At 47.4% G+C, this 21,123-nt stretch overlaps 1 protein-coding gene across 1 annotated transcript in view; it reads left to right on the top strand.

Moving 5' to 3' along the window:
- Window positions 1-1,358: 1,358 nt before the first annotated feature.
- CCM2 (CCM2 scaffold protein) overlaps window positions 1,359-21,123 on the top strand; it is a 56,889-nt gene continuing 37,124 nt past the window's right edge. Inside the window, exons 1-2 of the mRNA XM_065883807.1 lie at window positions 1,359-1,683; window positions 16,884-17,039. Of these exons, the coding sequence (XP_065739879.1) occupies window positions 16,941-17,039 (99 nt within the window). The 5' untranslated portion in view covers window positions 1,359-1,683; window positions 16,884-16,940. The remainder of the gene's footprint in view (window positions 1,684-16,883; window positions 17,040-21,123) is intronic.

The following is a 21,123-nucleotide window of genomic DNA, read 5'->3' as shown; positions in this document are numbered from 1 at the left end:
AGCTGAGTGATTTCAGTGACGTTACATTTGGCAGTTGGATTTAGGACACAGTTCAAGAGGCTCCTTAGTCTTTGTAATTTTTAAAATGTGGCTTTAATTACAAGCTAGAGTAATTGATAAAGAAACTCAACATTTTAAGGAGACAAATAACCATGTGAGATAAGCTATCATTAAAATGTAAAATGGATTTCGATGAAATGTATCTTTTTCAAATACAGGCTTTATAATCGAAGTGTCTTACCTGTTTTCTTTTTAATAAATGTGTGTGCACTTTTATGTGCAAGTTTAAAACAGACCTTGATAAATCCTCTGATCTTCTGCTCTTCAGAGCCAGCTGTGTCCTTCAGTTGACGATTACTCATCACAAGGTGTCCCATTTTAAAAAAGTATTTGAAATGAAGTGTAGCCAGGTGGTCTTCGGGGAATTGTGCAGTGCTTCTCCTCTCACTTTCTTTATTCATTGTTTTGTTAGGTTATTAATACACATGTGTAATTTAAGTGCAGTATCAGTTGCAGTTACCTACAAAGATGGTTTAAGTCTGGAAAACAGCCCAAGAAAGTGATTCAGCCTGCAAGCATTAGACCACAGAGGGATGCTGCCCACCAAAAAGGGGGAAAGCTGAGTTTATTTAGTGTTTCTACCAAAGCTGGTAGATGCCTTCACAAGAAATGTAGTCAGTTGCATCCTTTCCTGTCACAGATAGGCAGGTGGGCCAGGGCCCTTGTAGGAGAAGGCCTGTCACCAGTGCTCATGGCTGCCAGCATTCTGTAGATAAGCTGGCTCAGTCCTAGCAGAGGACCAATCCTGGCCATGCGGTATCTTCCACAATCAGTCCAAATGGTGCCTGCTAAGGAGAGTTATTCTCTTCATGTGGGTACTAGCCCATCTGATGGGGAAGGATGAGAATGAATTTCCCCCAGAACTTTCAACCAGCTCTGGAAGAAACATTTGAACATTCCGCATATTGAGAGAGACAGAGAAGTGGTAAGACATTCCTGAGCTTTTGGAATAGAACCAGTAAATCTCAAGAATTTTATAGTGGGGGCAATGGAAAGATTCAGGCATAGAGAAGATTAATACATTTCATTGTCTCTATTAGAGGAGATAACCTGTTATTACACAGTTGCCTAAGCCAGGAGGTTCGTGTTTTCTGTGTACTCTGCCACTGCCGTATCTCATTTTCCTACAGGCAGGCTAGGCAGAGAGCTCTGGGGCATAGATTTCTATCCAGGCCACGACTTAGCACACTTTACCTCTTGCTCTCAGCCAATCACATGCCAGTAGAACCTTCCTGCTCTGCTCCCCCATTCAATGTGAGGTCACCTCCAACTCAGTCAATTTGATGCTTAAGTTGTTCTCATTATTGTAAATTAACTAGAGCTATCGATTTTAAAACTTATACACAAATTCAAGCAGAAGCAGCGAGTAATGACTTCATAGTTTTATGAAAGTACCATTTGGACATTTAAATTCTCTTTCCAAGTTAGCTTCCTCAAAAAGTGCAGATTTAAGCCTTGTAAAAATGTGGATTGATAGGCTCTTCAGGTCTTCAGATGCTTGTCTTGGTGTTCTGTCAAGCAGTTATTCAGGCTTGTTCTAACGTGGCCTGTTTCCTCAGGACAGGACTCATCGAGCTGCCAGAGAACCAGTAGACCAGAGTGGATTTCATATAGAGTGCACAGGTACAGCCCTGTCCTTACTCAGGCTACCTTGGCACACACGATGATGGTGACTGGAGCCAGTAATGTCCCGTGGAAGGTGCTGGGTGATGGGGTGTGGGAGGAGCTGATGAGAAGATGGGGAGGTCTGGGGTATGGACGTGTGGACAGAGAAGTCCACTAGCTGCCAGAGGCGTGGGACCTGGGGAGTAGGAATGACCATGGAGGTCACTCTCCTGCCTGAACGTCCCCAGAGTGACTGGTACCTTTGAGGCCACCATTCCTACTTGGGGGTTTGGAGAATGAGACTTCCTCCTTACAGAGCAGACCCAAGTTCCATGCATTTTGATACTCTTTTGTTAGGATGTAATTCCTTTTTGTAGGAAGCTTAGGTTTACACTTGAGTTGGATTATGTGCATTTTTATAAAAACACTTGACTCAGATGCGGATCACAGCCTTTGGGAAGACACAGTTGTGGGAAGTCACCCTTGGCCCTCAACCTTGTTCAGGTCCCGGTTTCTGCTGCTTCTGCTGCTGTCGGGGCATAGGTCGCACCACAGGTAGCCATGATTTCAGCCTGAACAAAGTTAAATAGTTTTACATTGGTCTGTTTTATTTGTATTCTTTAAATGAAAAAAACCAAAGGTTATAAAGTACCCTAGAAATGTAGGACTTGGTGTAAATGATAATGAGGCATTATTATTAATTTTGTTGGGTGTAATATTTGTAATGTTTTGTCAAGTTCTGATCTGATAGACATATACACTGGGGTATTTATAGGTGAAACAATATGATTTCGGAGATTTGCTTTACTCAGACTAGAAAAAAAAGAGGGGAGACAGCTGAATGCTTTGGCAGTGGTTATTCATTATTCGTTATTCTGCTTACTTTTGTGAATTTTTGAAGTTTCCATAAGAAAAGTGGGGAGAAAAATATTCCTCTAGGTTATGGGTCCCCAGTTATCAGCCCACGTACTTGCCAAATCATCCCTTAGCTAGTGTCTGTGAGGAAGTGGGAGTTTGAGCTACACCAGCCCTCAGGCAGCCATACCTTCTCTACAGGTATGTGTGCATATGTGTAAGTATTTGTATCGCTGAAATGAAAGTTTAAAGAAATAATTATTACTACAAGCAGGGCACTCTGATTTTTTTTATTCTGTTCTTTTTTTTTGGTTTTTTTTTTAAACTGCTGGTCATGACCTACTAAATTGCTTTTATAACTGTATTGATTCTGTAGGTGTCACAGCCATAATATGGGTTAACAAAGTGAATTTGGGCCTCTCTACCTTGTTTTCTTTCCTCTCGGATGGTTGTCACAGTGATTCTTCGATGGCAGTGTTGCACCCTGGGGTGAGGAGGCCGGAAGACCACTGCAGGAGGTATCTGGTGGAGACCAGATGTCAGGCCGTCAGTAGATGAGTCCAGAATAACTGGCAAACATGAGGCTCATTCCTCTTCTGGTTTGGAGAATTACCGTTTACATAGTATCATGTATTTATTAATTTTCTGCATTAGGAACTGTAAATTCCCTGGTCTTCTTCAGTCAGATTGATAACCCACTGATCGTGATAATTTAGGTTCAGAAAGCACATCAGAATCTTCTAGTACTTTTCTATTTCTGCTCTGGGCATCGTTTGAGAGGAAGACATTTTTATGACCAACAGTACTGCAATAGGGGGCTGCTCTGGAATGGGAAGGGCTGTCAGTGTTCTGCCCTGTGAGGTCAAGGACAAGTGCCTTCTGTACCCAGTAGGTTTGGTCACTGCAGTTACTGTTAGTCTTTTATTTCTTCATTTCTGTCAGCAATAATAACCCACCTGCTCCATCCTCATCACCACTCTGTGGTGTGATGCAGTTAAGTACTGTAGATTTAGCTGATTGGTGTGAAATCATCCTATTTATTTATTTGGGTGCCTGTTACATGCTCAGTACAGTGAGAAGGGCTGAGGCCATCTCATTTTATTTGGAGAGTAAGCTGCTCACACCATGTTAGAGAATGAGAGAGGGCCAGTGCCCTCATATCAGGAGAGACAGGCAGGCATCAGCTAATTCCACCCGGGAGACCATGCATGTGATGTACAGAAGCAGGCAAGGAGGGGACTGAGGCCCTGAAGTGCTGGGAGGGCTTGGAGCCCAGCGTGTTTGTGTGTAGGGCTGGTTTTGGTCCCGGGTGCAGCTGAAGCCATTGGAGGTTTTCATTCATTGCTTTAAGAGTTGTTCATTGTCACTGTGTGCCAGGTGCAGATGCTGGGGAGACAGATGAGGTCTGTGGCCACAGAGCTTGAAGGGGAGCTCAGAGGACAGATGAGGATGGATATTAGGAAGTGTGATTTGATAAGAGTGAATGAGGAAACCTTTTTGTTATGAAGGCATCAAGTACAAGTGTAGAGAAAATCTTCTAATGCAGATTCAAATGCCACAATGTCAAATATCATCAATGCATGAGCAGGTTGTTTCAGGTACACTTTTTCCTCATCCACTCCTGCTCCCCAGGTGTTATGGGCTAAACTATGCCCTGCGCCCCCAACTCATATGTTGAAGCCCTGACCCCCCCAGCCCCTCAGAATGCGTCTGCATTTGGAGATAGGGCGTTTAAAGAGGTGATTAAGGATAAATGAGGTTGGGCTTCCCTGGTGGCGCAGTGGTTAAGAATCCGCCTGCCAGTGCAAGGGACACAGGTTCGAGCCCTGGCCTGGGAAGATCCCACATGCCGTGGGGCAACTAAGCCCGTGTGCCACAACTACTGAGCCTGCGAGCCACAACTACTGAGCCCGCATGCCACAGCTGCTGAGCCCGCGTGTCACAACTACTGAAGCGCGTGCGCCTAGAGCCCGTGCTCCGCAACAGGAGAAGCCACTGCACTGAGAAGCCTGTGCACTGCAACAAAGAGTAGACCCCCACTCGCTGCAACTAGAGAAAGCCTGCGTGCAGCAACGAAGACCCAACACAGCCAAAAATAAATAAATAAATAAATAAGTAAATATTTTTAGAAAAAGGGTAAGTGAGGTCACTAGGGTGGGCCCTAATCCCATATGACTGATGTCCTTATAAGAAGAGGAAATTTGGACAAAGAGACACCGGGGATGTGCATCCAGTATAGGGATGTTGTGGAGATCAGGGAGAAGATGGCTGTTTCCAAACTGAGGAAGCGGCCTCGGGAGAAACCAGCCCTGCTGAACCCTTGGTCTCGGACACCCAGCCTCCGGGACTGCGAGACAATAAATAACTGTTCTTGAAGCTGCCAGGTCTGTGGTGCTTTGTTCAGGCAGACTAAGTGGGTTATTTTGAAGCATACCCTAGACATCACGCTGATGTGACAAGAGTCTAGTGCAGTCAGTCCTCTGCTAGGACTGGTTCGGTGGGACCTGGTCTCATCCTAGCCTGGAGGTTCTGAGGACCTGGTCTCCACTGTCGCCTTAGACGTGGACGAGCTACTCAGAGTGGCGGGACCACTTGCATGTGCTCTGTGTGGGCCGCAAACGGCACACTCACTGTGGTCATGTGACCTAGGGTCTGTAGCAGGGGATTGGGCTGAGCCACATTTGCCCAGCCTCCGTGCCATTGTCCTGCCCCGTGTTCTTTGTGGGCACTTTCACTGCTCCGTTCGCTCGCTCTTATCCCTCAGTCCAAGGCCAGTGGCCGTTCTTCAAATGTGACACGCAGTGTTAATGGTTATGCAATTGCGACAGAGTTTTGATTTGGATTTGTCGATTTAGTAGAAATAAAAAGGACATTTCTTCTTAGCTGTGTGCTGGTGCCAAAAATGTTACAGGTTTTCCTCCGAAGTGTGCCTGAACGGTAGCAGTTTTCTGCTGGATTGCGTTAAGAATTAGGGCATTTGATCACAGGCATTAGATGTGTTCAGTGCCGTGAAAAGGAATCATCTTTAATGGGTGCAGTAGGAAGTTGGAAATTGGGCTTTTGTTCAAGGCTTAGGATGGCAAACTGCAGTGTGTATCTTGTAACCCAGGAGGCGGAAAGAATAGTTGAATTCGGAAAGTGAGAAAAATGGTCATTCTGACCCTGTTGTGTTACCTGGTGTGGGAGATGCTGGCTCACCTGTGTTGTTACTTGTGACTCTGAGAAGAAGAAACTTTTATTTATTTGAATCTTTATTATTCATTCTATAGTTTGAAATGACATGCAGTTTTTTCCCCAGATCTCTAATATGCTTCCTGTGTGTCGTTACCATTAACTCTACAGTCAGGTGTGGTTTAGAATATTCCATTTTCCCCTTGCCATTTACATGGTGGGGATACAGTTTTATTAGTTTAAGGCCTTGGACAGACCTACGTGTCAGGTATGTTATCCTGCTTGTCAATGTCAGGAAACGTTTTGGGTCTGACCGTGTCTAAGTGTTTTACTACTGCTGGTAGAGGTGTTGCTCTAAATAGCTCTTACATTTTATGTTCTGAAATATGCATAGTAGATGAAGGCAGGTACATCCAATGTCAGACCTATTTTAGGCTGTGTTCTAAGCCTCCACATAAAACGTGTGCATCTTGAGCGCTGCTTCTCGGAAGAGGAGTCGACAGCCACAGTGCGCTTCCTCCACCCCGCACGCCCCAAGCATTTTATTATGAAAAGTTTTGAATCCACCAAAGTTGGAAGAATTTTATGGCAAATACCCATATACCCACTGCCTAGATTCTGCCATTAACATTTGGTATGTTTGTTTTATCTCATGTCTACCCATCTCTTCATCCTTCTACCTGTCCATCGACCCATTTTATTTTTCTGATGCATTTCAAAGTAAATTGCAGACATCAGTTCACTTTGATCTAAACACTTCAGCATGCGTATCATTAACTAGAGTTCAGCATTTGTTTACAGTTTTCTTTCTCTGTAAAATTTATGGTGAAACGGACACATCTTAAATGTACATTAGCTAAATTTTGGCAAAAGCATGCACCTGTGTAACCCAAACCCCTGCCAAGAAATAGACCATAATCCTCAATCAGAAAGTTCCCTTCCTACCTCTTAGGAAGTCCCTTTCCCAGGCAACCATTGTTCTGTATTTCCACTATAGATTATTGCTGTTTGGATTAATTTCCAATATACATTAGTATTGTCTGAATTAGTTTTATCTGCTCTAGAACTTGATACAAATGGATTCATACAATATACTTGCGTGCAAGAACCTCTACTCAGCATAATGTTTTTGAGATTCATCCATAATGTCGTGTGTGTGTTATTGCTGAGTAGTAGTCTGTGGTATGTACATACCACAGTTTGTTTATCCGTCACCTTTTGTCGGACATTAGGGTTCTTTTTAGTTTTGTATTGTAATGAAAAGCTGCTGTGAACATCTGTGAATGACCCATTGTGTGGACATATGTTATCATTTCTTGTGGACAATAACTACTAATGGAATTGCCCAGTTATATAGGAACTATATATTTAACTTTGTAAAACACTGCCAAACTGTTTCCTACTGAATTTTTGTATGCTAATTCTGTCAGTTATTGAGAAGGGGGGTGTTAAAGTCTCCAGTTATTGTTTTAGGTTTGCCTGTTTCTCCCTGTAGTTCAGTTCATTTTGGCTTCATGTATTTTTTTTTTGATAAATTTATTTATTTTTTAAATTTATTTTTGGCTGCGTTGGGTCTTTGTTGCTGCACACGGGCTTTCTCTAGTTGTGTTGAGTGGGGGCTGCTCTTCGTTCCGGTGCGTGGGCTTCTCTTGTTGCGGAGCATGGGCTCTAGGCTTGCGGGCTTCAGTTGTTGTGGCTCACGGACTCTAGAGCGCAGGCTCAGTAGTTCTGGCACGTGGGCTCAGTAGTTGTGGCTCGCGGGTTCTAGAGCGCAGGCTCAGTAGTTCTGGCACGTGGGCTCAGTAGTTGTGGCTTGCGGGCTTTAGAGCACAGGCTCAGTAGTTGTGGCATGTGGGCTCAGTAGTTGTGGCACGTGGGCTCAGTAGTTGTGGCACATGGGCTCAGTAGTTGTGGCTTGCGGGCTCTAGAGCACAGGCTCAGTAGTTGTGGCACGTGGGCTCAGTAGTTGTGGCTCGCGGGCTCTAGAGTATAGGCTCAGTAGTTGTGGTGCACGGGCTTAGTTGCTCCGCGGCATGTGGGATCTTCCCAGACCAGGTCTCGAACCCATGTCCCCTGCACTGGCAGGCAGATTCTTAACCGCTGTGCCACCAGGGAAGCCCCCCGGTACTCTCTGAGTTCTTGCTTACGTTTGCCACAAGATGCTCCAGGTTCATCTGATACTTTCTTGTCCAGCCCTGAGCTTGACATTTGTCCAAGGAGCACTGGTTGCTCTCAGTGGAAATGATATTTAGAAACCAAGATCTGGTCAGTAGATGTGCTTATTGCTACTGGGGTGTTATTACTTCTAGATCCTAGAGTTCATAACCCTGATTCGTGAGAAAGTTATTCTGATACAATCTACTCCTCTCTTTTGCAAATAGGAACCTCTTTGGTGTTATTTTTTCTTGACAATATTTTCTGGAGCTCTTTCATTATGGGTATGTAGATTCTTTATTCTTTTTTAGAGCTGAATGGCATTTTCTCCTGTGGATTAATATAATTCATTTAAACAGTAGCCTGTTTATGAACTTTTAGGTTGTCATTTTGCTCTAACAAAAAAATGCACATATTAGCTTTCTACCAACCTTTCCCATGTGTGTAAATGTATTTATAGGATTAATTCCTGAAAATGCAATTATCAGGAAAGCATATGTACATTTGTAATTTTATAGATATTGGCACATTGTTCCCCATAGTGATTGTTCCAGTTTTTCTTCTTCATTTTTAAAAAAAATATATTTGTTTGTTTATTTGGCTACTCGGGGTCTTAGTTGTGGCATGCAGGATCTTTAGTTGTGGCATGTGGGATCTAGTTCCTTGACCAGGGATCGAACCCAGGCCCCCTGCATTGGGAGTGTGGAGGAGTCTTAGACACTGGACCACTAGGGAAGTTCCTAGTTTTTATTCTTAACAGCAATTTATGATGAGGGTGCTTGTTTTTTTTTTTTTTTTTTTTTAAAACATCTTTATTGGGGTATAGTTGCTTTACAATGGTGTGTTAGTTTCTGCTTTATAACAAAGTGAATCAGCTATACATATACATATGTTCCCATATGTCTTCCCTCTTGCGTCTCCCTCCCTCCCACGGGTGCTTGTTTTTTAATATCTTTGCCCACATGGCATATTTCCAAGCTGTTGAATATTTGCCAAGCTAGTAGATGAAAATTGCATTTGCTAATAATTTTGGATTTTATTTTCCAAAGTGCACTTAAAAGTTGGTTTTTTAAAAAGATTAATTAATTAATTTTTGGCTGCATTGGGTCTTTGTTGCTGCGGGGCTTTCTCTAGTTGTGGCGAGTGGGGGCTACTCTTCGTTGCAGTGTGCAGGCTTCTCATTATCATGGCTTCTCTTGTCGCGGAGCATGGGCTCTAGGCATGCAGGCTTCAGTAGTTGTGGCATGTGGGCTCAGTAGTTGTGGCGCACAGGCTTAGTTGCTCTGTGGCATGTGGGATCTTCCCGGACCAGGGCTCGAACCCGTGTCCCCTGCATTGGCAGGTGGATTCTTAACCACTGCGCCACCAGGGAAGTCCTGGTGCTTTCTGTTGGTTTTATTTATTCACTTATCCATTTTCTTTGATTCCCCAGTCCTCACTCCTCTTTCGTGCCCCTCCTTCATTGGCAACCATCCTTACCTGTTTGATGCAGGTCCTTTTGTTTGTGTACCCTTGTAAAATGTTTATTATTTTGATGTGTGGTTTTTTTGTTTTTGTTTTTGTTTTGCGGTACGCGGGCTTCTCACTGTTGTGGCCTCTCCTGTTGCGGAGCACAGGCTCCGGACGCGCAGGCTCAGCAGCCATGACTCACGGGCCCAGCCGCTCCGCGGCATGTGGGATCTTCCCGGACCGGGGCACAAACCCGTGTCCGCTGCATCGGCAGGTGGACTCTCAACCACTGCGCCGCCAGAGAAGCCCTGATGTGTGTTTTTAAGAATCTTTTTATTTTGAAATAATTTCAAACTTAAGAAAAATTGCAAAACTGGCCCAGGAATTCCCCCTAATTCCTTAGCAGAATTAGCGCTGAGGTGGTGGCCTCTATGGAGGTGGAGTTGCATGTGCACTGCCCATCCCTTACGCTCAGCAGGTGCTCGGCGTCCGTGTACGCATCTCCTGTGTTGCTTCCATCACATTCCTGATGACGTGCTCACCAGGGATGCGGATAGGTTTCCAATGGCCGTCCTCTTGGCTGCACTAGTCTCTTCTGGTCGCCCATCACCAGGGGGTCAGGCTCTAGTAGAGATGCTTGTTGACTTTGCCCATGGCAGCGCTTCCTTTGTGGGCGCTTACATGGGCTCCATGAAGATTCGACGCATGGATAGGTTGTCACATCTGTCCTGCAGCAGGGAACCTGGATGTTTGGCCCTTGGTCAGTGTGTCCAGTGTGTTGGACTGTGGGACACTCATGATCAGTCATGCAGGCAGCTGCAGCCTTCCGTGGGTCATGCACCTCAGAAGTGAGGCAAGCTTTACCATCCGTGACCTGGGACCGGTCTGGTGGGCGAGGCTCTACCTGCGTCAGCAGTGTGGGTAAGGTAGTGGACCTTGCTTCCTCTGGGGCCAGACCACGTGCAGCCTCCTGTTTATGGAAGTGCATGGGTTTTACCTTTAAGTGGAGCTGTTCTTTCTGTTGGGCGTTTCTGGGGCGGGTCTCACCTTATGAGAATGCAGTTGGGAGAGAACTTGTTCGAATTGTGCTCGAGCTGTCATCGTTTTGCCTTCGGTGAGCGTTCCTCCCCCTCATCCCATTCCCACCTCGGGTGCTCCTGTCCTTACGGGAGAAGCGCCTTCTGTATCCCAAGGGGCCATCAGGGATTGGCATCCTCTCTGTTAGTGGCTGTGGGGTCAGAGTGTGACATGCTGTCCATGATGCTGTCCAAATGGCCCACAGGTGACCCGGGGAAGCCAGGCCTTGGACTTTGCTTTCCTCATGACCTGCCCCTTTAGACAGAGGTGGGCGGGTGGCACGTAACCCTCGCAGGTGGTTCTCTCTGGGAGCCATCAGTCTGCTACGACTCCCACAAGAATGAAGTCCCACCATCACTCGGCACGTGCCGGCTGGGCAGCCGATGGAGAGTTCAGGCAATAAAGGTCTGCTGTTCACTTTGCCAGGTGTAGGCAGACTGACTTGTTTTCTTCCCAGAGGGCACAGCGTTCTTTCAGAAGGCACTGGTGGTGTCTGAGGTGGCACATTGGGAGCCATCAGTGGCAGCAACACATTCAGGCCCGGTTGCCATGCCAGGTGGCATGGGGACAGCGGCCCTGCTGTTTGAGGGCTCCATGCACCAGTGGCTTCTATTACGCTGACTGGGTGGAACCTCAGGCCCAGACATGGGTTCAGTAGTGCGTCTTGGCCCCTTTAGGGGTGCCAGCAACTCTTGCCATGCATTTGTCAAGGCTTGCCATGCAGGGTCACCTACACCAGCCTCCAGGCCCTCCCATCAGTGCCTCGTAGCTTCTCTCCCAGTTACACGGGCCGATGAAAACAGCTAGTGCAGCTCAAATGCAGAAACCACAGTCAGTGTTCAAGTCAACAGCACAGGAATATATGGGGCCTGAGGGTCCTCGCCCTCCTCCCCACGTACCCCAGCCCCCCAGTTCCCGCACCCCAGGCTGGGCTCTTGTATCCGTTGCTGTCTCCTCCCGCCCTGTTGCTCTACAGCCCCTCCAGCCAGCTTGGCTTTTCCCTTCGTCCTGTTGGAACGCCAGCGTATAATAGAAGATCTGTTTACGATTACAAGTACATACTTTAGGGTTAAAATGAACAGAAACATCCAAAATCTCTATAAGAAAATCTCCTGAAACACACAAACATGGACTTGAAGAAGTGGAAGACACCTGTGTTCGGGTGGGATAGTGGCATCGTGACTGTGTCCGCTCTCCCTGAATTAATTTTTAACATGATCCCAATGACAATACCATGGGGCTTGTTAATGAAACGAGACCACTTGACTTAAAGCTCCTTTTTTGTTACGCCCAAGCAAGAACAATCTCTGAAGAAGAAAAATGAGGGAACAACCCCAGATGGGGTTGTGCCGTCTCGCCCCCGATTGGAGCTGTGGGGTTGTCCTGGGATAAGCTGCAGGAACAGAGGAGAAAATACAGAAACAGGCCCCCCTCCATGGGGAAACCTGAGTGCCCAGTAAAACGGTGTTTCACAGCAGTGGGCACAGCTGAGCAATGGGCGATATTGGGGTAGCTGGACAAGCGTGTGGAAAAGGATGAAATCAGATCCATCCTTCCTAGTGTACACAAGGGTGAACAGGTGGTTCAGAGATTTAAATGAAAGCAAAAATAATTAAGCCATAGAGGTACTAGGCAAAAACATGGGTGAATTCTTCAGTGATCTGGGAGATGAGGAAACTTTTTTGGCCGTACCGCGTGGCTTTTGGGATCTTAGTTTCCTGACTGGGCATCAAACCTGGGCCCTCAGCAGTGAAAGCGTGGAGTTTTAACCACTGGACCGCCAGGGAATTCCCGAGGAAACTTTCTTAACTATTATTCAAAATTCAGAGCAAGGAGGGGAAAGACCAGATCTGATAACATAAACATAAGCAAAGTAAAAAGACAACAAATCGAGAAAAAATATTTACAACTTATAAAACAAAAAGCAAATATCCCGTATATAAGGTGCTTCTAAAAATAGAGAAAACAAAGGCTGAGGACCTGAGAGGAAAAAACAAGTCGAGAGATGGGAGCAGACAGTTCACTGAAAAAGAAACTCAAATGGCTTTTAAATGTGTGAAAAGGCAACTCAGACTCTTGCATAATAAGAGAAATGCAAATTAAGAGCACACTGAGCGACTTTTTCTCACCTTTCAGGCCAGCAGACATCCCTACTTGGTCAGGCATGAGGAACCGGCCAGCATAGCTCCTGACAGGGCATAAGGGGCTCTGTCTGGCTGAACTCTGGTGACTGACCCAGCATCCCACTTCGGAAACCTCCCCCAAGGAAACATGGGCAAAAACACGAGGCAGTTCGCGCACCAGGCTGTTCATTTTGGCCTCAGTCCATCCCTGGGGTGCAGGCTCGCTAAACCGTGCTGCAGCCTCACAGCGGCCGGGGTGGGAGGGTGCGGCGTAGAGCCCTATCTTCGATGATTCTCTAGAGGGGAGGGGCTGACCTCTCAGCATGGGCCTTGTGAGTTTGGACCATGTAACGACTGAAAGGATTACAACTGAATCCAAACATTAAAAAAAAAATTACTTAAAAAAATCAAAAGCAAAGTATTAGTAAAAATGGCAAGAACAAACAAAAGACATAACGCCACAGAAAAGAGTTATTTCAAGTAATTAAATCATAGAAATTCGACAGCAGGCCGACAGTGGGACATACACCAAGGACAAGAAAAGCAACGAAAAAACTTTAAGCAAATTGTTTTCAGTAATCATTTTATTAGTAATAATACTGGTATTATTGCCACTGTTCCATATGTTTTAGGATAAAGTGGAACTATAGTTACATTAACATTACACACTGGCTTTCACCATAGGAGGAGTGGGTGGGTGCAGATAATACCAAAGAATGTGATCAATAACCCTGTAATCCTACTTTGGGTTGGAAATACTGTGAATTCATGAGGTTTTTCTCTTAAACACAAGGTGCTTATTTCCTCAGTCTCTCTGGTGCCAGGTCCCAGGCGCAGTGAACCCCCTCGGTGAGTGGCAGTGGGCCTGAAACAGCACTTTCCTCTAGAAGCAGCCGTGGCCAATTCTAGGTCTGAGGAGCCCTCGGCAGCTGCCAGGGTCCACTTTGAAGAGGCCGCCGCTGGCCGGGGTGGGACAACTGGATCGTCCATAAGATGATGACTAATGGATTGTTTAGCTCCAGCGATTCCAAGGAAGCAGCATTGCTGAAGAGAAAGGATGATGCATTTAACTTGACTTTTCTGAAGGATCTGTACCTCAGCGTGACCAAGTAGTCGAGGAGGGAAAAGGTCTCTTTATGTAAATGTTTCCACTAATAAATGATAAAGGAATTGTGGAACCAGACTGTTGAAAAATATCCAACTATGAGACAAAGGGGCCAGGCCATAGCCATCAGTGGCCGGTCACTGCCCAATATTATGTGCCCCCTGATGGAAGCATTCTTGAAGAAACATCGCACTTGAGTTAAATAAAGCCTCACGATCTGACCACCGGTCTACAAGAAATACAGGGGCTGAGAAGCATCTTCAAAGTTCTGACAGAGATACAGCCTGCAGGAGCCAGAAAGTGGGATATTCTACAGGACGACCTGCCCTGGCTATTTAACAAATGCATCAAGAGACTTAAGAATTGTGTCGGCTCAGGGCAGTCTATCGATGGACCTGATTCACATCTTGATTTGAACAAACTATTAAAAAAAAAATGTGAGTCTATTGGTGAAAAATTTGAACACCAGTTGGATAGTTGAAGATTTAAAAAAATTCCTGTCAAGTTTTAAAGCAAAATAATGCTACTGTGGCAGTTTTAAAATTTCTATTATTTTTTTTTATAAATTTATTTATTTATTTATTTTTGGCTGCATGGGGTCTTTGTTGCTGCACGCGGGCTTTCTCTAGTTGTGGCGAGTGGGGGCTACTTTTCGTCGCGGTGCACGGGCTTCTCTTTGCGGTGCCTTCTCTTGTTGCAGAGCATGGGCTCTAGGCGGTGGGCTTCAGTAGCTGTGGCACGTGAGCTCAGTAGTTGTGGCTCGCGGGCTCTAGAGCGCAGGCTCAATAGTCGTGGCGCACGGGCTTAGTTGCTGCATGGCATGTGGGATCTTCCCGGACCAGGGCTCGAACCCGTGTCCCCTGCATTGGCAGGCGGATTCTTAACCACTGCACCACCAGGGAAGTCCCGATGTTTTCTTATTTTTCATCTTTCGCTTTATGTTCTAGGATAGAGTTGGCAAGCTTTTCATGTAAAGGACCAGATAATAAATGTTTTAGGCTTTATGGGCCAAGAGGTAACATTGAGGGTTTTAAGTAGGTATCACATCAGAAGAGAGAAAACAAATTTCCACATTTTCATTGGTGAAATTCAAAGTGTGATAATCACTGAGTACAATTTTTTTGGGACTCAATCCTAATAGGAATGGAATTCTTTTGGGGGGGCTAACGTTTTGCTTAATTGGGGTTCAGAGTTAGTGCTGTCGATCATCAAGATGATTGGAACGTTCATTTGTAACAGTGCCACCGTATTCCGGGTCACTAATTGGGCTTTCAGTTACACCCATTTTATTATTCAGCGATCATGTATGTAATTTCTAAGATACCTTTCTTGTTTGCTCTGTCTGTCTCTGTCTCTCTCTCTTGGCTGTGTTTATGGATGCTGTTCTCCTCAAATGCCTCTAAACCCTCCAGAATTTAAGCCCCCATCCAGTCTCTCCTTTGCCCCCTGTGCTCCCTGCCCTTTCTCTTCCATGCTGACCCTGGTGATCATTGTATCTGTGAAAGCAGGACAGGTTGGCTTGTATGTGCAGCTGGTGGGCTTCCTTTAGTTTCCTGTGTTTCCCCAGGAGGGGCAGCTCTGGGACTTTGGAAGGGTGGGCTGCGTGTCGCATGCAGGGGGACCTAGTGGGGAGCAGGCAGTGGACTCAGGCCCCACAGTCACCAGGTTACGTCCTGGGGGCTGCTCCACCTCCTGAGGTCTCTGAATCTCACTCCTGGTTCCCTTTCCCTCAGGGCTACCTGATTCTGCTCTGCAGAGGCAGCTTTTAGAAAGAAGGAGAAAGCGGAGTCCAGACAGTACCCATGGTGCCCTGTGTGTCTAAAGAGATAAAGGGATAGTCCAGTCAATACCACATGTTTATTCAAACAAATCTAGTGCAGTACTCCTTACCCGGTTTACTGTGCTTTCTACATCTGCGGCATGTGTAGTGGTAACTGAGGCATGAAATTATTGTTCTGAACCAGTCTTTTCAGAATCAGGAAATACTAAACTTTGTTACAGTTTAAATCGAACCATATGAAATAACCATTTTTATGGGCAGAAAACTGTTGAAAATTAGCACTTTGATCAAATCAAATCTAATATTAATAAATCTAATGTCAGTAAAATTGTATTATATTTGTTATGTTTTGAGCTGTGAATATGGTCACTCTAAATCATCACTCTAATTAACCAGAACAGTTAATTAAGTAGCCTCTCCTATTTGCAGCCATTCTGGAACATCTAGAGAGTGTAAGGGTCTTCAGCATCAACAAACCCAACTTCTCCTTTTCAGGATCAGATTTGACCCTGAAGGAGTTAAAGTGAGCTTGCTCAAGGACATACTCTTTAGTTTCAAAGTTGCATCTCAAACGCAAGAGTCCTGGAGGCAGGTAGAGGCTTTTGTAGGCTGACGGTCATGGAGAAGGTGTGCTCTGCACAGGCCCCCTGGACTACAGTGCCCTGAAGCAGGCAACAGCCGGCCGGAGACAGCCAGGTCAGCGGGTCCCACCACATAGGTGACAACGCACGTCAGGAGGGGGAGCCCCAGCAGTGCTCTCAGCTTCCTTGCTTACTCTTTCTAACTTTGTCGTTTGGATTTGCAGAATGGTCGGACTTGCAAAATAATGTCCTTCAACTGACTACACGGTATTGGCTAGAAATGTGGGGAGGCCACCTGTGGGCTCTGCGTGCTAGAGGTAGTAAGGAAGATTCACTGGTTTAGTAAGAGGATGGGCTGGTTTAGTAAGAAGATCTGCTGATTTGGTAAGAAGGTGGGCTGGTTTAGTAAGAAGATGGGCTGGCTTAGTAAGAATGTGGGCTGGCTTAGTAAGAAGATGGGCTGGTTTAGTAAGAAGATGTGTTGATTTAATTAGAAGATGGGCTGGTTCAATAAGAAGATGGGCTGGTTTGCTAAGAAGATCTGCTGACTCGGTAAGGAGATGGGCTGGTTTAGTAAGAAGACGTGTTGGTTTAATTAGAAGATGTGCTGGTTCAGTAAAGAGGTGTGCTGGTTTAGTTAGAAGATGTGCTGGTTCAGTAAGGAGATGTGCAAGCTTAATTAGAAGATAGGCTGGTTCAGTAAGGAGACGTGGAGGTTTAGGTAGAAGACGTGCTGGTTTAGTATGAAGATGTGTGGGTTTACTTTATGTCTTTTCGTGCATGCAGCCTGTTTGGATTTTGCCAGCAGTTTTAGGGTGTTGCCTGCCTCACACTTTTTTAAAAAACTGTAAACAGCTTCAGTGGGGTTTGCAGAAGGAAGCTGTGGTTTCTGGTCTTCCTGTTCATTCACGTGTTTTTTTCAGAGGGAGGGCTAACATCTGACCATATTTTTCAACAAGCTCAGAAGTGAACAGAGGAGAATGCACGGTAACTATCGGCAGAGGGGGAGGAACCAGAATTCCTCCAGAGAAATTCCTCCTCACACAGACTTTCCAGCGGGGTGTTCCATGGAGAACGAGGTAGGTGCAAACCCAGCGTGGAAAGAGCCATCTAGAATGATTGTTTGGGTCTTGTGACCTTTATTTTGGGAAGGTGGGGTGGAGGGTTCCTGCTGGCTTCCGGGTCTGAGAACTGGCAGCCCCCGTGGCCAGCGATGTGAGCAAGGTGAGCTGTTTGTAGGTTGTTGGGTTCGTCCATCTTCACTTAAGGAGTAGGAGACCGTGGATGTCAGGTCTGCTGAGGAAGAGTGACGTTCATGTAGATTTGTAGTCAGTTAGGTCCCAAGATCTGAGTTGGAAAATGATTTAGGGAAGAGGTCAAGAAAGGGCACGTTCACGGTGCAGACTCGCGCCTGGAATTTCACCCGTGACGCCTGAGGGAGGAGGAGTGCCCGGCAGGAGTGGCCGCTGCGTGCCCGGCAGGAGTGGCCTCGGCCGCCGCGTGGACGGTCAGGCGCAGTGTGTGTCACCGGAGCAAACCGCTGCAGTGGGGGAGGTCAGGTTCACGCCTAGTCCTGAGATGGGGAACTCGAGGTCTGTAGGAGGTCCTGGGGCGCGGGCTGTGTCGTACTCCTTATTTGGGCCTCTGCGGCACCTAAGAAAGGCTCTTTTTCTGTTGGTAGGCGCTTAAGTGCTTCACTTTCTTTTTAAAAAGATAGTGAATCTGTTGACTTGCGTTACAGGGAGTTGGAGTTAAGATAGGCAACGTTGAGATACAGTTTTAAACAGTGGTGCTTATAGGAGAGGATTTGTCGGGGTGCTTCGTGTACTTGGGCGGGGGTGAATCTGGGGAGTAGCCGCTGCCTTGCCCAGCTGGACAGTTGGACAGTGGCTCTGCCCGGCCCACGCGCTGGCCTGGGTGTCTCTCCCTGGTGTTGTCCCGCAGCCCTGCGGAGCCTGATCCCCGCTGAGCAGTCCCCCTCTCTCTCCCTCAGCAGAAGGGGCCCTGGGGCAGGGAAGGGGGTCCCTTGAGGTGCAGCCCCAGTGCCGGGCACATGCCAAGTGCCCATTAGACGTTTGCTGAATGCCGAACTGAAGGACCCCAGGGCATTGCACTTGAAGCCTTTGTTCTGGGGCGGTTTTGTGTTATTAACTAAAGGAGTAGGTAAGGGTGCGTGAACACCGTACTGAGGCATTCGAGGTGCCTGGCGTGGGTTTCCTTCCTTCACTGCCGCACGCTTTCTCTAGAACGCGCTGGGCTGAGCCTGGTGCACGTGGAGTGGCTCGGTGTATGTCACCTTATTGTTCACTTTGGTCCGCAAGTAGAGGCCACTGTCCCATGAGCAGTCGTGCTGGTTCCTTCAGCACGCGCATTTCATAGTATAAATGAATAAACAGACAGTCTGACGGAGAAGTTAGCCTCTGAGAATTTGTTTAGGAGATGCAGTTACTCGGAGCCTGGTCACCCCAAGTGAGATGCTAAGTCAGGCTTTAATCTAACAATACCCAAGGCCAGCCTGGCCCCTGGTCCCTCCTCTAGGAAAGCGCTAAGTGGGCCAGAGTTTGTTTGTGTGTGTGTGTGTGTGTGTGTGTGTGTGTGTGTGTGTGTGTGTGTTGAAGAGCTACATTTGAGGTTTCCAACTTCAAAAGTTGTTTCAGGCATAAGATGGAAAATACATTGTAAGAATACGTAGTAAGCATCTAGGTATCACTTCTGAGCCAGTTCAGAAGTTCTGCACAGTTCTAGGAAGCAGCGTGTGTTCCATGTGAGAAGTCTGCAGGTGCCTGACAGGGCCACCGAAGCCCCGCATCCCCTCCCTGGATCTGTGCCTCGCACCCTCGGTTGGTTCCTTCAACACTCAGGGCCCCCGTTTCTTCACGAGAGATTCGGGCACAGATGGACGCCGGGTGGCACTCAGTGCCAGGGCTCCATTCACGAAGAGAACCCGTGCTTGGCGTTGTGCTCCTTCCAGGGGCTAAATTGCTCCTTTTGTCTTTTGGGGTCAGAGATGGCAAGATCATTTCGGTGATGATGAACATGGGCGCTCAGTGAAAGTACCTGTTGAGTGAAGGATGAACAATTACACGGGCTAAAACCACTTTTTAAAACTCTGTTTTGATTTGGAGGCTATTCCAGTGAATTAAAGAGTCCACAGTCGTTTAATGGAATCCTGATTCTGTGCATCGGAATATTCTTTTTCTGAAATTAATTAATTAATTTATTTATTTTTGGCTGCGTTGAGTCTTCGTTGCTGCGCGCGGGCTTTCTCTAGTTGTGGCGAGCGGGGGCTACTCTTCCTTGGGGTGCGTGGGCTTCTCACTGTGGTGGCTTCTCTTGCTGCAGAGCACGGGCTCTAGGCGCATGGGCTTCAGTAGTTGCGGCACGCAGGCTCAGTAGTTGTGGCTCGCGAACTCTAGAGCACAGGTTCAGTAGCTGTGGGGCACGGGCTTAGTTGCTCTGCGGTATGTGGTATTTTCCCGGACCAGGGCTCGAACCCGTGTCCCCTGCATTGGCAGGTATATTCTTAACCCCACTGCGCCACCTGGGAAGTCCCAGAATATTCTTAATTGTTCTCAGTTTATTTTTTTCAAGCAGAACTTTCTTTTACATTTTCATGTTTAAAAGCAACATAGGCTCCAAAATCCTGAGGTGCCCTCTTGTTCATTGTGTTTCTGGAGAAGCTGAGGGGCCCCCACTGTGCCTGCCATCCCCCAGCTCCCAGCCGTGTCTACTTTCCAGCTCCTGCAGCGGGAGCGGGGCGCGCACCTCCTGTGTCACACGCCTGCTGTCCTCGGGTGGGGCAGCCGCCCCCGTTCTGTGCTGAAACAGGGTGAGGCGGCAGAGGAAAGCTGCAGGTTTGCTGGGTGCATTTCTTTACATAATGGTTTCAATATTCCACTTTCTAGGGAGGCTCATCCACCGGTCGAACGTATTTGGGATGTTAAAAAAAAAAAGCACATGTTGCCTGGGGTATGCAACACTGAGGACTGAGTTAGGAAAGCTGTGTCTGATTCCAAATCAGTCATGCCAACTTCATGCTTGGCCAGGTGGCCTTGTGTGCAGCCTGGGTTCCGGGGCGGCTCCCCTCGCCTCCGCCAGCCTGTGAGCAGTGGAGGGCAGGCGCCATTATTCGTCACGGGGCCTCACGGGGCCGTGCCTCGTTGCCAGGGTAGCTCCTTTAAAAGCAGGGCATTTGGGCCCTAAAGTACACCTTCGAGGCACCTGGCTGGCAGTTCTCATCATGGATTCAGTCCCTGTTCATCTGCTTTGGGCTTATCTCCCCCCGCTTGACGGTGACCACCTTGAGGGTGGGAATTCCGTCTCACCCCTCCACGGGGCCTTCCTGATGCTGGCTGGCACAGGCATCAGACACATTACTGCTCCCCTGTACGGTGCTGGCTCCCAAGAGGTAAAGGCAGCAGAAGACGGAGTGGGGCTCAGCGTACTGATCCTGGAGCAGTAGGAGGCGTCTGCAGTGGGCGTCCTGGTTTCCTTGGCCTGCAGGGGCCAGACAGATGAGGCGTATGGGCTGGCAGAGGGTCTCTCCTTAAGGTGGGTTGCAGGACTCGGGCTCTGGGTCCTTGCCACACAGACTGATTCTGTGTGCGGACTGTGACTTCATGACCCGTCCCTCAACATTAAAATAACAGCATGGTTTGCATGTGGCCTGTGGACCTGGCGATTTAGCACGGGCTTCTTGGTAAGAGGCTGACCTTGGCAAACCCCTCGTCTCAGAACTGGTTTCCTGTTGCTTCCAGGTGTAGAGGAGTAGCGAGGTAGGGCAGCAAACAGGTCGAGCTGAGCTGTTCTCGTGCGCCATCAGGCTCAGAATCAACCGTGGGCTGTGCCCGTGCTGGTTATGATTTGGGAGAGTGAACTCTGTGAGGTTACCAGGTAGAAATGGTGTAGGGACAGATGTTTACTCCGGCCACTTCGGGATATAGGTCATCTGTGTAACATTGTGCCGCGTGCCTCGGTACTTCCACAGCCCTAGGGCAGTGCCTTGCGCATCACAGGAGCTGGGAGGCTCTCAGTGCGGATAAACTGTCAAGCAGAACAGGATCGAAGAGTCATGTGTGTGCCGTTGATCGCCTCGGATGCCAGCCAGAGTGGCAGTCACGGTTCAGGGCCTGGCCTGACCTGCCTGCAGTCAGGCTGGTGAAA

This window comes from Phocoena phocoena, chromosome 9, assembly GCF_963924675.1.
Source record: "Phocoena phocoena chromosome 9, mPhoPho1.1, whole genome shotgun sequence".
Classification (NCBI taxonomy): domain Eukaryota; kingdom Metazoa; phylum Chordata; class Mammalia; order Artiodactyla; family Phocoenidae; genus Phocoena; species Phocoena phocoena.
Note: the sequence above shows the minus strand (reverse complement) of the source record. Positions and strands in the feature narration are given on the sequence as shown.